Source organism: Coenobita brevimanus, chromosome 85 (assembly GCF_032717465.1).
Source record: "Coenobita brevimanus isolate Jiangsu-jjx chromosome 85, ASM3271746v2, whole genome shotgun sequence".
NCBI lineage: Eukaryota > Metazoa > Arthropoda > Malacostraca > Decapoda > Coenobitidae > Coenobita > Coenobita brevimanus.
In genome coordinates, this window is record NC_137038.1 from 14,811,683 (window position 1) to 14,829,190 (window position 17,508).

Sequence of the window (17,508 nt, forward strand, 5' to 3'; positions counted from 1 at the left end):
CATCAGCGCAGGCCAATAGTTTCTCTAACAAATGTACTATAACGACCAGTAGGACTAAAACGGCAAAGAAATATAATAAACCATGAGCAGAATTTGACACCCAAAATATGGGCTACTGTTTGCCTGAGGCTGTGCAAGTGGAGGCACAGTGAAAGTGCCTCGCAGTTTCTACGTGAAGAGCTCATAAAACACCAACCTACTCTTCCCCTCTATCTACCCCCTCAAGTGCCATTTCTCATTATCTTCTTTTCTCCTGGAGAAATTAGACAACTAGGAGAGGTCGCGTAAGTTTCCCTCACTCCCTGCACCACCTTCGGTTATTTCTAAGTGAACACTAGTCAACAAGGGGTATTACGTTTTACTCTTCGTGACTCCCTACAACACTTGCAAAATAATCTCCAAAGACCTAAACAGCTAAACAGGGCCTCATTCAACTTCTCTTTCCTCCTCCAATTTCATGTGAGGCCTAAATAACTAAGACATCACCTGTTCCCCATTCCATCCTATACCACTTCAGGGACATTTTCTGAAGGGCCTACACAACTACAGTTAACCTAAGTCTCCTTGCGGCCTCGTATGTGGTGGGCACGGTGGAGATGTTTGTGGAGGTACCACTTGCTCTTGAATTTATTTCCACAGATGCGACACTCAAAGTTGAGCTCGTTGCTGGACATGTGAATATTTTCCAGGTGTTGCTTCAAGTTGCCGGGGGAGCTATAGGTGCGCTGGCAGATGGGGCACGGCAGAGGCTCAAAGCTGCGCATGATCCCTGGGGTGGAGAGAAGAGAAAAAAAGAGCCGTCAGCCCTGGTGTTGCAGCAGCGGCAGCAGCAGCGGCAGGTGGAGTGGGGGAGGCTTACCCTCTCCCCCATGCAGCACACACCAACAGCAGTTTTGGTTCACTGGGCTTCTTTTTTTCTCTCTCTCCATAACTTAGACACAACATTTACTTTTTTCGGTCTTCCCACAAATGTACGTTCATGGGGACACAAATCATTATTTAAAAAAGCATTTGTTTTCATAACAATGAGGTCTGTTTCTTAATGAACTGCATCTCTTTTTTTTGCCCCAAGGGAGAGTGTGAGAGTGAGACTAGAGTGAGGGTGAAGTGTGGTGGCAGGGTGGACGGGGGTGAGAGCGGGCCACCTCACAAGCAATTGAAGCCTCCCTGGCTGGGTCTCCGCACAAACTGGCAACACCCATGCCACCTCTCAGGAATGACCTTCATAAGCAGGTGGGGGGATTATACCCTTTCTGATTTTGAAAAAGGGAATGATCTAAAACATACTATAGTAAATCATAAAAAACTAAATCTGTGATTCTTTTAAGATGATTTGAACCAAATTTGGATAAAAGCATTTACAAAATTAATTGCAGAGTTCATTGGGGGAAATCTTTATACTCTCATGTTTATCTTCCAATTGTTGCATAACATTAGTGTTTGGTTGAGCACAGCCAATTTGGTACTGCCAGTCTGACTCTACGACCCTTGTACTGCTGTTGGTATGTGCTGCTGGTAGGAAACCGAGCTCTAATTTGTGCACCTCAAGTACTAGTCACTGTGTCATTATCTTAGTCCATATCAAGTAATATCTTAGCCCATATCAAGTAATTACCAAATATCAAGAATGTTTCTCACTGAAATTAGCCCAATTGAAATCTACATTACAACAATTCAAATTCCAAGCAATCCTTGAACATTAACAATAATGTATACTGAAATCATCTGAGAATGGTAACATTCGTCTGCTTTTATAGGACTGTTTTCATTTTATAGGACTTCTTGATGGCAGGTGCACAACTTACAGCTCAATATGAAAAAGAGTAAAGCTTAATCTATTCTATGATAATTAAAAAAAGCTCTGTTATGACTAATATGGCAGAGACTAGTGTTATAGCTCTTGACTATATCTTAATCTTTCAAACTTAACTCATAATGTAATATTAACCATTAGGTTTTACTTTTGGTCTGATCTTAAAAATCAACAATGAAGCCTGGTAACTTTAAGCAAACAAAATTAAGTGAAAGGAATTTTCTTTGAATACTAGACAGAGGAGAACAATGGAGCATTAAAACAATATAAGCTATAATCAAAACAATGATTAAAAATAACACCCAATTACCAATGCACAGTGAAGGACTTTGATCAGCTTAGGAGTTATGTAACTTGACTTTGTATGCAAAAAGATAAGCTACAATTTTGAGCAACTATGCAAATTTTCAGCCTTGCTTTGCACCATCTTGTCATCTTCCTGCTCAGAGAAATTGTAACTGATTCTTCAGCACTACAATTCAAGTCACAAAATTATAAGACATTATTAATTGACCCGGCCTTAAGCAGTAGGAAGCTTAAAGGAGTAATTATAATAACAGATCATGCATTTAGTTCCCACACCATTACCACCACCACCATCACCACCACCACTGCCACCACCACCACCACCACCAATCACACTCAAACTTTACATGCAGGAAAGATGCACTGGTGAGGGATATCATGCAACAAGCAACATAAACGTTAAGTTAAATGATAATGTGTTATGTCAAACTATGGGTATGAGGGGGATGGAAAAAAAAAAATAAATAAAACATTTCCAGAATAAATGGCAACTTGCAAAGGGATTCCCGTAAAATTCTCCTCTTCATATCCATCTTTGTCCTTTGTTTTTATCAACATACCACCTTTTACATATGCTAGAGCTAATATATATATATATATATATATATATATATATATATATATATATATATATAAGGCAAATAAATAAAAATAAATAAAATAAATTACTCAGTGAAACCACTGTCTAATAGAGCTAGATGAAAGTTATAAAAAAACATATAAATCTAGCCTACAAGAAAACAGAAAGAATTCATGCACTTTTAGTAACACTGACTGCATTGTCTCCTAACACAAGAACAACCAATTAATGACAACAACTATGATGCAAAAAACAATGACGGCATAATGTACTATAACATGAACAATGAAAACTAAAATGGGCCAGTACTGCTTGACAAAAAACCAAGGTGGTCCTGTCCTTGCGAACATTCATGGAAGCATATAGGCAATCCTACCTACAGAACAAAATTTACTACCCTACATAAAAAGGAGAATGTTTAAACATTCTGCTTTAGCCATTGTAAAACAAAAAAGAAATTCCAACCTTTGCTGTTTCATTAATAAGACAACATACAGTTATTACCAGAACCTGTACTAGTGTAATAGAGACAAGATAACTCTCCAATCAGACTCTAGATCCACATACTCTGTGTTACTACCTAAGGTCATATTAATTTTCATAACTGGGTGCAAGGTTGATGGATTCAGAGTCAAGGTGGTTGAGTTATCAAACTTTTGTTACAAGTAAGGTCTCTAGTTCTAACCCGCTTTAACAAAAATAAATAAATAAATAAATAAATAGCTTCTAGATACTGTCAGAGACATAAGTTCTCCATATACTCCACTGCTTCTACTTCACCTTCCTCCCTGATGCATCATATCAAAGAGTCATCTATGTGCAGAGAAACAAACCAAGCCTATCCCAGCTTAACATCAACCTGCAGAGTGCAGTGAGAAGCAAAACAAAGGAAATATTAGACGAACTTTTGACTCAGACAGTACAACTTACCGATTAAAAAAAAAAAAAAAAAAAAAAAAAAAAAAAGGCAGGTCAATTCCTATGTAAACCAAATGAACATGTACAAACAATCTATAGGGCTGAACTACTGAGCAGAGGCAAGTAACGACAAGGTGAGGCTGGTGTGCCCTACGTACCTACACGGAACTAGGAGGGGGGGTGAGGGGTGTGTGTATGCCACCTTCAGTGACCTCATTTGCCATATTCCTGACCTCGCCTGGACCTTGCTTCACACCTTGAATGACCTCATGTGCCCTTGGGTCAAAGAGTAACTTTGGCCAGACGACCTTGTCTGGCCTTGTATGACCTTGTTTAATCTTGAGTTATCTGGCTAGATCTTGTGTGAACTTGAGAGGGACCTGAATCTTCAAGAAAGGTCACAGTGGAGGGGATGTATTGGGAGGGAGTAACTGTCATCCCATTACCACTCTGAAACCAACATACAGACACACAGGGAGGAGGTGGGGTGAGAATACAAAATGGTGGATACCTGCCACCAGTAAACAACTACTGTACTTTTATCGTTGCAATAGTTATAGGACAGGAAGTTAGGGGGTCACCTTTGTGGTACAAGTTAGTTCACTTTCAACTGCATTTTGAGTTAAGAGTTTGCTTTCAATCTTCACTTCGGTGCTTCCTCTGCCTTTTCAGTGTTTACATTTTCTAAACGCAACATTCACCATCCATCACTCAAAAACTGCAGCAAAAATGATCCTACCTGGATTTCCTTGAGGTTTCAATTGTCCTTTGTGCCACACTGTCATTACCAGAGACACTAAATCATTATTAATAGGTCAAACACCAACTTAAAATATTGTCTTCTAAAGTTTCTTACATTACCATCTGATGGTCTTCTTACTAAACTCCATTCTTCTTTGCAATGTTCTCAGAACTTTCCAGGAAATAAATTTATGGAAATTAATTACTGCAAATATACACTTAATCTCCAATTGGAAAAAGAAACTTGCTACTTATCAACATGCAAACTGTGAGGACAAAAGTATGGCTCCATGTACAAAGGTTCCAAATAAATAATATGACAGCTAGATATGATTTGAGATTTATAAATGTAGTTGAAACACTTCACTGACATCCACTATCACTGTCATTTTAACAACCTCCCAATAACAGAACACAAAACACCATAACAAAAAGTGTGGGCAAGTGCGTATAGTATTACTAGGTAAAAATGGGGAGCTGAAATTCATATATTGTATATATAAATGATAATTATCATCCACATAGGATTTTCCATTTACTGGAATAATCATGGGCGCACACATATAACAGTGGGAAACATTTACAGTAATGGGGTAACTGGGGAGGTAAGATGGTAACAATCACTCCCATATTACCCCCTTCAGAGCATAGGGGCCCAAGGCTAGGCTATAGGAGTGCATATGCATTTTTTTGGAACAAGTCTGAGAAGGCAGTCATATTTTCTGGAACCAACAAAGAAAAGACTCTCACATTACAGAACAGGAACAAACTCTGCATCTATCCTCTACCCTTTGTGTGTGAGTTGTGCAGTGCAGGCAATCCCGCCCCACCAGCACAAGGTTACAGGTGTGGCAGCCAGGTAAGATGGTGCTCATTAACATACACAAGAGTAATAATAATAATAATAATAATAATAATAATAATAATAAAAATAATAATAGTAACAACAGACAATACAGTAAATGCTGTTGGCAGGTGCACCGGACTGGCCCCAACCCATGCAAGTAACTCAGTTGCATCAGTAATAACAACAACAATAATACAGTACTATTAATAATAATAATAATAATAATAATAATAATAATAATAATGGCAATAAATAAGTATGTATATATAATAAACTGGTTAAAAATATATATACTGTATATATGTATATACTGTATGATGAAAAAATTATGAAGAAGCTACAAAAAGTGTATAAATCTGCACAGGCATAAAGTGTAAGTGAGACAGACAATGTTTGATAGAACAGACAAAGCTTCACACAAACAATGTGGAAAAAAAAAAAAAAAAAAAAAAAAAAAATCAAAATATGATTTTTCTTTGAAGGATATCCTACATGGTCAGATATATAACCCAAATGGGATGCAAAATATAATGAGACCTGGCTATAAAAGTGAGTAAGAGGTTAGAATGACAGTTTACAAGGGTCAGAGTGAAATATAAAAGAACACTAACTCAAAGCTTACACAATGTTTTGTACACAAAAAAGTGTAACATATTCTGTAACTGTTTCACAATAATTTGAGAGAAAAAAAGATGCAACCTAAGTATACCTCCAAAACTCATATTTAGCCTTTTCAAACCAAAAACACAATATTCAATTTCTTCTTGCTATCTCCAAATGATATCATCACCTTAGAACAGACTTTTCAAACTAAAGGGGTTAGATGTGGCCTCCACTACCCCTTCACTGCAAGACATATTCCCTACAATGATATAAAATCATCAAGTGGTAACATGAATATCAGAATAAATATATCTGCAGAGTGAAGGGGTTAATCACCATTTGCAAATTTCTTAAAACTTAACGCCTTTGATTAATATTATATAGTAGTTGTTGGGGACTATGAAAGTGGTTTGCAAGGATGCAATGTTATACTGTACTTACCAATCTCACAAAAGTACAGTATATTCAACTGCTATACAAAACTGCAACCACTTGACCAATTAAAAAACACACGATTTTGAAGCAGTTTACCTTTTTTATTGTTTCAAAGTTTCCTTTTCACCCAAACCTTGATAGTGGTATAGCATTTCATAAACTTAGAGCTGTCAGTTAAACCTATATTCTGAATGTCCACAAATACTCAGTTATTCCAATGCTCAGTATGTATATATATATATATATATATATATATAGATAGATAGATAGATAGATATAGATATACTGTATACATATACCTATCTATCTATATATATATATATACTGTATATATATATAATACATATATATATATATATATATATATATATATATATATATATATATATATATATATATATATATATATATACTGTATATCAATCTATCTATCTATACAGATAGATAGATAGATGGATATAGATAGATATATAGATATCTATATCTGTATCAATCTATCTATATATATATTTATATACGTATATGTATCTCTCTCTCTCTAAGACTTTGTGGTACAGTGGTAAAGTGTGCGTTTTTGTACACAGGAGAACCAGGGTTTGTGCCCCGCCAGGGTAAGAAACTTTTGGAGAGTTCTCCTGGCACATACTGCTTTGGCGGACATAAGGGGTGCTATGGTTGAACCAGTGTCGCATATTATAAAGAATGCTTGCATCCAGTCGACTTGCGCAGGCCGATTACACTTGGTTCACAGACTACACACACATCCAAAGCCACTCTAACACTACAATCACACTTACAACCACTTCTCACCCTACATAGAATCTCTATCAGATGCCCATTCCACTTAGTAGATACATCGGCTGTATCGTCCCCACTTTGGTCAGGATGGGCCGGTCCCGCAGCGGACACTCAAATGGCTGATGATGATATATATATATATATATATATACACACTCAATCCTTGAGTAACATATGGTTGAGTAACACATTTTTGTTCTAACGCGATCAGCATAATGAGACAAGTCATGTCAATACGCGGAAAAACTCGAGCTCACGCGGGAAGTCTGCTGGCCTGGCGACTAAATTTGAAAGTCGAGCACAATGACGTCACCCTCTAAACTCAGGGTACCTTTCCTGGGCACATAGTTCCATTCTTTATGGGTATTTATCTCAATACCACACCAGGTTAGGTGTTAGATTGAGAAAATTTTGCCTGGGAAACACACTGAGCATATTTTCGAGAAAAACCTATGGTTAGTTTTGAAACGGCTGGGCAAGCATCGTTCCTGGCTGAGGGTTCACGGTGGTGAGATGAACACGCATACAGAATGGAAATATGCTTCATGGGCACACTGAAGGCCAAATGGTTAGATGAAATTTATGGGTTTCACAATTTCAGGGGACAAAATGGGATGAAAATATATGCTAATCAGGAAAAAAAAAAATCCATGTGTTCTCGTGAGTTAGGGTCAGTTCCATATTCTTCGTTCAATTTCATGCTTCCCAACACATTTTGGACAACTGGGCACATGGTTATCAGTCCTTTCTCATGCCTCACTAGTTCTTACCCACTCATGATGGGTTTTGCAGTTTTAAGGAATGAAATGGAATGAAAATGTTTGCTGATTAGACAAAAAGTTACTCTTTTATCCATGTGTTCTTGTAAATTTGCGTTCAGTTCTACATTCTTCATTTGATTTAGTGATTCCCAACACATTTCCAACTAACTCAGCATACGGTTATCAGTCCTTTCTCGTGCCGCGCTTAATTCTACCCCACACTCATAATGGGTTTCACAGTTATAGGGGACGAAATGGAACGAAAATGTTTCCTAATAAAAAAAAAAATGCTTTCATCCATGTGTTCTCGTAAGTTAGTGTTCAGTTCCACATTTTCGTTCGAATTCGTGCTTCCCTACACATTTTGAACCGACTGAGCATACGGCTATAAAGTCCCTTCTCGCATCTCACCGACTTGACCTCACAGTCATATGGGTTTCGCAGTTTTAGGGGACGAAACTGAACGAAAATGTATTCTAACCAGAAAAAAAAATTTCTTCTATCCATGTTCTCTCACAAGTTAGCGTTCAGTTCCACATTCTTTGATCATCTTCCTGATAGTCTTATATTTTTTGGATTACTTATGGGAGGTAAATGAATGTTTCATACTAAATCTGTTTCCCCGTTGTTTTTAGCTGTGTTCCACTGTGTCAACTCGTTTGACTCGTCAGGGTTACAGCGAAAGGGCCTGTCCTAAATGTTTAACCACAATTGACCTAACCTAGCCTAACTATACCTAATAATTTAACCTAATCTAACCTAGCATCCAGTTGGGAAATTGGGAGACGAGAACCACCTTTGAATATGTCAAGACAATCATAGGAAAGGCTTAAGGAACGTGATAATAAAAAGTGGGAAGTTTTTCTGCAGGAAGTTGTAATTTATCACCCTTAAAATTGTCAGAAAAACACCAAAAACAAACTGGAGGAATATGAATTGAATTGGTAAGGCCCTTCTACTACTAAGTAAAGCGTACGTTTACCGAAATGGCAAAAAAGTGTGGAGTAAATGAAAGCACCATCATAACGATTTGGAAGGACCAGAAGATAAAGATCGTGCGAAGGAAGTGATGCGAACCTCGTAGCACTGAAAGTTTATATTTGTCCTGAAGCTGACTGAGAAGCTTAGGCCTATAGGGCGTTATGTGGAGTGTCAGAGAAATTCTCATTTTTACTCCTTACCACCTTACCCTACGTAAATTACCCCCACTTATACGCACTATCAGGTAAAACAGTGAGATATAATCATTGTAATTAAGAGCACCAGTGATATTAAAAATAGCATTAACAAAAAAGTCGGGCTGGGTACCCTCATGTTGATACATAGCTTCCTGGCACTCATCCTCCACCCCCCACCAATAATGTTGTCAAAGTTTCGCCTGCTCATATCATGTGGCCTTCGGGAGAGACGTTAGACTGTATGGTTAGACTAAAATTTATAGGTCTGGCAGTTCTAGGGGACGAAATGGAATGAAAATGTTTGAAAAAAAAAAAAAAAAGAAGAAAGTACTTTCATCCATGTGCTCTTGTGAGTTAGCATTCCGTTTCACGTTCTTCGTTCGTTATCGCTTTTCCCAACACATTTCGGACTGACTGAGCAGTTTAGCCATATGCTCAGTCTGTCTGAAATGTGTAAGGAAGCGCGATATCAAACGAAGAATGTGAAACAGAACGCTACCTCACGGGAACACAAGGATGAACATAATTTTTTTTGATTAGCACAAATTTTCGTTCTGTTTCGTCCCCTACAACCATCAAACCCATAAATTTTTGTTTAACCATACGGCCTAAGGTCTCTCCTGAAGGCCACATGATGCCACGATACAAGGCGAAACTTTGACAACAACATTGGGGTTGGGGGGTGGGAGGAAAATACCGTGGTGATACGTATCAATTAAAGGGTACCCAGCCCAACTTCTGTTTTTGTTAATGCTATTTTTAATACCACTGATTCTTTAAATTACAATAGTTATATCTCACTGTTTTACCTGATGGTGGGTACAAGTGAGGGTAATATACATGGGATTAGGTTGTAAAAAGGGGTAAAAGTGAGTTATGAAAAGTCGCCAGAACACATTGTACAATAATACACATAAACATATTGCCTGAGTGACGCGGATTTGAGTACCACGGTCCTTGTCCAGTCCCTATTGCCCGCGGTACTTGAGGTTTGAGTGTGTGTGTGTATATATATATATATATATATATATATATATATATATATATATACTGTATATATATATACCCAAGTAAGATATCTGCAGGCGATCTTGGACATTGCAAACTTCCAGAACAGTAGTAAAATTAATGCAGTAAACACTGAACATAATTTGAATTTTCGGCCCACCTCAGGCCATCATCAGGTATTACAATTGTTCTATACAGTCAGCTCAGACTTGATGAAAATAACAGAATTTTATTGAACCATAAAACTAAAAAACAAGTAATAAACAAGTAAAAAAGCAAGTAAAATCAACCCTCCTCCCAGTATAAAAGCTCAAACAGAAATGCCAAGAATCACTCAGAGAAGACCACAAAGAAAACTACTCAAACCAAGAACTGAAACATCATTCGTCTGTTCGAACACTAAACTCAAACCCCTCCCAAACTGAAGCAAACAAACCAAACCCACCTATAGATTCGAACAGACCATTAAGTACTATTAGCTACATTGATTTCAGGTCTATACTTTTCTATTAGTAATTTTTCTCCTAGTAAAGCATCAGCCGAATTACTGAATTTAGCTACTATCTGAAAATCATTGTAAGAGAAAGGGTGGTCATGGGTTAATGAATGCTTTCTAATAGCTGAAAAAGCCATCTGATGTAAATATTGCCCTGTCCTGTAGCTCTTTCCCGTATGTTCAGATATTCTTATTTTGAATGAACCCAGCCTTACAACCAGGACATGTAAATTTGTAAACAACATCTGAACACAGAGAAGTAGGCACTCTATCTTTGTGACTGAAAAAATTCTTTATCTTAAAGTCATTAGTAAATATAATCCTAAAATTTACAGAAGGAAAACTGTTTTTTAATTCTTTAAGTACCAGATTGTGAAACTGATAACTGATTTTTCCATAAAAAGGCATTTTAACATATTTAACTAATTTTTTCACCTCAAAACATACAGATTTACTTGTTAGTTTAGTATAGAGGAAAGACTTCAAATACTTATCATATATGTGTATCTGATAATTATTGTTCAGAAAATAATCCTTAAGTTTAACCCGCCCCATCCCGACGTTTTTGGACCTTTTTTTTTTTTTTGGCTCAAACATCCGCTTTTGGTGAGAAACATCGAAAATTCATAGAGAAATCGCTCACCTGAGGTTTAAAATACCCGATTTAGGTACAAGTCCTTCCTTACCTGACTGGGTTTTCTAACAGGCTGGCACCAAAGAAAATGAGTTCTATGGGAGGGTAACTATTTAATCCACTCATAAACAGTATTTATTTATTTACTTGGTACGAATTTATATGTAGTACAAGAGTATATTGGTTTTCAAACAGTAATATAGGCATTATAAGCATTGTTTCACTCACTAACTCATCACCATTCATGACCTTTTTTTTCCCACATTACCTGATCATCATTTCTGACTGTTTCTTCCTCTAATGCTATGTAAACATTGTCCTCCACATTGTCATCGATTGGGGAATCACTCTGGCCCTGAATGTCTTTATTGGCCAGGTCACTGGTAACAGGTGAATTGCTGAGACAATGGCGTGCAGGGGGGGGGGGAGGTTATGCGGTGTAAGGCATTGTTCCTGCTTGGCATCATGTAGAGGAATAGAGGAAGGTGTCCCATGTATATGTGCCAAAAAATCACTCGCGAAATCACTCGTGAAAATTGAAAATTGTGCAAATTAGGGACCTTGAACTGTTGCCGCGTTAATTCACGTCGCCGGGACGGCGTGGGTTAAGAAATTCTTCATGCAAAGTTATATAATTCGAACAAACATTGTATGCTCGATTTAGTAAAGTTCTAATTGAATTAATTTTGTATATCATCGGACAAAAACTGTACCAATTTAAGCCTTGACCTGTAGAAGTTGGTTTTCTATGTACCCCTGTTACTAGTCGTTCATTACTTTTAGCAATATTTATATCTAAAAATGATATACTCCCATTGTTTTCTAATTCACATGTGAACCTTATATTTTTATGTTGTTTGTTAATATAATATAAAAACTTTTGATGAGCCTCTTCATTATTGAAAATTAGAAATAAGTCATCTACATATCTTCTATAATAAATTGGTCTAAATTCACTGGGACAATTATTTAACCATGAAATCTCCCTATTGCACAAAAAGGCATTACCAAAAAAAAAATATTATATATATATATATATATATATATATATATATATATATATATATATATATATACAGTGCATATATACATACATACATATATATATATATATATATATATATATACACTGTATATATATACAATATATATATATATATATATATATATATATATATATATATATACAGCAAACTCGCCCGGAACACGTTCTTGCCGAACGAGCTCGCAATTATACACGATTAGTGCTGGGATATGTATAAGATAACGTAAGATTAAAGAACCATTACGAAAACTATATATTTACGCAAGAGAGGCCTTGCCAGGCCAAATCCTCGAACATCAGCTCAGCACGCATGGTTTGTTTTGATCACGTGATGTGATTCGCTGTACTGCTTTTCCTCAGTGCTGTATTTGTAAGTTAAATATTTACAGTACTGTTCTGGTGAGTTTATGTGCAAGTTAAAGTATTATTAAATAACATTCAAGCAAGAAATAAAGTCTTATAACCAGTTTTCTGATAGGCATCAGAATATTACCTTTTTTATTTGTTTGTTAAATATTTGCTGAACTGCTTTTCCACAGTACTGTATTTGTAAGTTAAATATTTACTATTCTGGTATGCACCTGTAAGTTAAAGCACTTAAAGAAAGTTAAAGCATTAAATAAAGCCTTGTAACCAGTTATAGATTACACACGATCGGTGGGTTCCAAGACAATTCGCCATCATGTCAATTCCCCGTCAAAACATGAATGATTCCCCATCAGGACAATTCGCACCCTGTATGATTCCCCGTCATTCTATAAATATATTTATTAATCAATACTTTTATAAATATACTTATTATTAATTAATCAATACTTTAATAACTACATTTCAGGGGGATCCATCAAAGTCTATGTTGTCTTGTTATTGTTGTGATGGCGAACTGGCTTGACAGCGAATGGTCCAGAAACCATTTTGCTCCCTAGACTCCCTAGGCGTGGTGTTTTCCTGTTGTCTGCCATTGGTGATCAATATGAGGCACTTTGGGTGGTTGGAGGGTTCATTTGGTGTTGTGACTTGCAAGTACAGTGCTGCACAGCAAGGCTTCGACGTGCAGGTGCATGGGCACAGGGCAACATTCCGACGCCGACTGGTTTCGGCATCGGAATGTTGCCTTGTGTTTGTGTGTCGGAGTTTTGCTGTGCAGTGCTGTGTTTGTGGGTTGTGACATTGGATGGGCCTTCTGACCACTTGGGGTGCTTCATATTGATTACCAGTGGCAGATGGCAGCGGGGGACCACATTTGGGAGATCTAGGGAGCAAAATAAGGAGTAGTTAAAACTTATGCGGTTTCGCGCCGAACGCAACATGTTAGGAGTCACAAATTTCAATATCGTACACATAAAAAGCTATCACTTCACTTAATATTGCACACTGCACTATTTGTTATGCACCTGCATTGGTATTTGGTAATAACAATGGTTTCAATGACATTTTGTGCACATAATGGAACAAAAGAGAGATGATCACGGTGAACGTAAACACTGGATGGCCATCATCGCTCAAACAGGTGACTGGGAGGCACTATGTACACACAGAAGACACGACTTCCAAGTTACACGTTTCTTCATTACACAGAAAAAAAAATTACCGTAACACTTAATGTCACAAACTGCACAATTTGTTATGCACTTGCACTGCTATTTGGTGATAGACATGTTGTTTCAATGGCCTTTCACTGACAAAATGGAACAAAGGGAAGACGAACAGTGAATGTAAACACTGGGTGGCCATCTTGGATCAAACAAGTGATTGGTTGGCATCATTCTAACGAATTTGGGATCATTTTGCCACTATTATAGCAAAACTGGATATAACTTTTGGTTCATCACTTTTGCAACTTATCACATAGAGAACAAATGTATAGTGAGACCTGATTATGCAACAAAGTGCTAGACAGTGGAGTTGTCAATACAAAGTGGAGGAGGGGGGAGATAAAAGAAATTCCAATCTTTGACCTCTCTATCTCTCTCTCTTATCCCATCGATAAAGCAATAGGCATATTTTCCAGGTCAGCTAACTTGTGCACCTGGGAAGGAGTGAAGCTTGTTGACCTATTCAACAAGTCCAATGTGCGACAAAAATTTGACCTTTGTGACGGTGTACATTTAACCCATAAACTGCGGAAGCAGAAATCTGCAGTGCACCCCATGTGCAAAAAAAAGACAAAATATTAAAGTTTCTCATAACTGATTTCTTGTCTTTCTGAATGAGAGAGGATGTGATAAAGTATATACCAATTTTCAGGCTGATATACCACAGTTTAGCCCCTACAGTGTTTTGAAATTTGGTAATCTTGGGCCACAAAAGAAATTAACATTTTTTCCAGACCACTTTTATGGTGAACAATATTACAGACAGCATGTTGCAGAATGTCTGTGCAAATTTGCAGGCCAATGTCTACTGTGCTTTAGCCATAAAAAGCCTGAATATTTTCTTTGATTTGAAGGTGCTCTTAAAGCAACAATGTAACTGGAGTTGTATGTTGCAATGCACCTTAGAACAGCTGTGGGAGCACTTCACAGTTAACTGGTTAAGTGACAACGGGAAGGCTTACTTTGGTGACATTCTCAATCAGCATCTCTTCAGCCTGCTAAGGTCAAGCCATGATGTGATGGCAAGCAGTCCCGCAGAGACACACCAGACATCAACAGATTCCCCTTAAAAAAACATACAAACAAAAACACAGCCTCAGAAAGATAATTCCTTTCTCAGAATGTCCTGGAGGCTCTCCACCACAGTTAGTAGAACCCTCCCCCCTCCCTGGAAAGAAAAGTGACTGTCACAGGAGGACTCCAAGCAGACTCTCAACCCCACAAAAGCAAATGTGCTCCTCAGGTGGGAGAACTACAGTTGGTGAAAGCTTCCTCTGATGGCAAGCAGTAATCTGGCCCAAGTGAGAAAGAACAACCTCCAGATACACCAATGCCTCTGGGAAATGGGGACAGCTAAGGGGTTCCAGGAAAAGGCTGCAGCCCTTTTTGATAGTCCAATACTATGTCAGCTAGAAACAAATTGCCTGAACTAATGGCATTCATGGCTACAAAACATTTCAATATTGTGGCCATTACAGTCATGGATTAATAGCTATTGCAGAGATTTTGTTGGAGAATTCAAAATTCCTGGTTCGGGTTACAAAAGGTTTCATAAAGAACATACTACACGAAAAGGGGATAGGATTTTGAAATGTCAGTAACAACTTAAATCCTGTCAACTGTAAAATTAGGTCAGACCTTAATCTACTCAAAACTGTATATAAGCTAGTTCTTGTTAACAGGCCACCACATCAGCTCACTGACAATGATGAATATGTGTACAGAAGTTTGAGCAACACCATTAGTGGCAAAAAAAATCTGACTGTTGGTGGATAACTGGGAGGTCGTGGTCACAACCTAATCTGGTTCTCCCTACATACTGTATTTGTTGTGAAAGATCAACTGGACCTCATAAAAGAAAACGCAGACCTTCTTCAAGCTGACTCTGCAGACTTTAGATAGTCTTATGAGGGTTGGACTTAAAGGCAATACAGACATACCCCAGTTTAATATGCAGTTGGTTAGGTAAAAGCCCATTGCTTGGCGGAGCATCGTATCTCGGAGTAGATTTAACATGCAAAGTATAGGGATGCGTTTTTGAGCTTTGGGTTTGCTCCTCCCCCCCCATGTCCTAAACCCACTCAAATGAGGGAAAAAAAAAACAAGTTTAAAGCCAATCTAAATAGCCTAACAGCTGTAAAAGAAGATAACCTAAGTTTCTCGCTTGTACTTAGTCAAGGTCACTGGAGAATGCAATCTCTGACTCGTATTCAAACTCTGTAGAGAAGCAGCAGCAGCACTGTATACAACCCCACCATCAGACAATCCTCAGACAATTAACTAAACATTTGTTGTGCATAATAATAATGTATGAATGACGTAGAATTGTCCAAGGTGAGAACTGTTGTGACAGAGAATCACTGATGTTTTGACGGGGAATTCTCTTGATGGGTAATGCAATCAATGATGTGATCGGGATAGCCTATTCAATGGTCCCTCTTAACGCCATTTTAGCTATTATTCTGGTTGCTGAGCTCCTTTATTTTCTTCTCTCTTAATTTCCACCATTTATTTAGAAATTCCTTTGTATTTTCAAAGCGTTTTCCCTTGAACAACCCGAATGTAAACATGATTTATTGATCAGTGATGTGATCGGGATAGTTTTTTCAATGGCCCCTCTTTATGTTGTTTTACCTACTGTTCTGGTTCTCTTATTTTCCAACATTTTATTTAAAATTCCTTTGTATTTTCAAAGAGTTTTTCCTTAAACAGCCGGAATGTAAACACATGATTTATCGATGTCACAGTTTTCATCAATGCATGAAATATTTACTCTCTAAGGCTTTCATAATTATTAATAGCTCCCTACGTGTCAACAAGTGGGTTGGTGGAGGGTTAGTGCCCCTCCCTGTAAAACAAATAACTCAAAGTCAAATGGCCACCCCTTGCAGGATTATGGCGTCTGGCAATAGATAGATAGACAGATACTTAAAAGTACAATTATGTATTCCATAATGGGTTAGGTGACAGTTCAATGGTCAAACCCAAAAAATTCTTTGTTGAATCACCTAGCTGTCCATACTGTTTTGTACCTTGCCTGATGGGCAAGAATCTGTACCCCAAATGACAATGTTCACTCCACCTATGACTAAAACACATTAATCTAATTCTAAAAACAGTTTATAAATCAACCTAAACACAAAATTTAGGTCTAAAAGATCATCAAAATCGGTTTTAAAAAGCAAAACCCATCGCAAAACTGGGGGTAGGCCTATAATATTTGATAGGCAGGGTAGGGTGGTATTTCTACTCCATCACTATTCCGGAGTATCGCATCCATGGATATTGTAATTCAGGGTTTGCCTGTATGCAAATGCAATGTATCACTCATTTAAAGAATAATTTTCAATATGATAGGCTGCATTCATACCTTCTAGATCAAACTGGTATAGTAATAAAATAGCCACATCAATAAAAGAAAGAGAGGAAGCATATAAGTGGGCAAAAAGCAGCCAGGAGTAGAATGATTTGGGTTCCTTTAAGACTGTATGAAGGAGAGTGAAATTTCTGTTAGCTGGCTGAAAGAAATGAAGAAATCAGGAGGGCATCACAATGCACAGACAGCCCCAAAGAGTTCAGCCATGTATAGCAGGAAACCTTTCAAAGGTAGTACTGGACAACTTAAGGATCAGTCAAGTGTAATGCAAATCTCAGACTTATATATGGCCAACATTCTAAATAACTACTTTCTTTCACTCTTTACATTAGAAGCTACTCATGACGGCAAGACCAGTACTGGCCCTTGAAAGT

The 17,508-nt window shown here is 37.5% G+C and overlaps 1 protein-coding gene across 1 annotated transcript in view; it reads right to left on the reverse strand.

Moving 5' to 3' along the window:
* The window catches only part of LOC145410347 (uncharacterized), a 367,470-nt gene that overhangs the window by 143,316 nt on the left and 206,646 nt on the right, over positions 1 to 17,508 (reverse strand). The window contains exon 6 of the mRNA XM_080280488.1: positions 8,458 to 8,495. Within this exon, the coding sequence (XP_080136614.1) occupies positions 8,458 to 8,495 (38 nt within the window). The remainder of the gene's footprint in view (positions 1 to 8,457; positions 8,496 to 17,508) is intronic.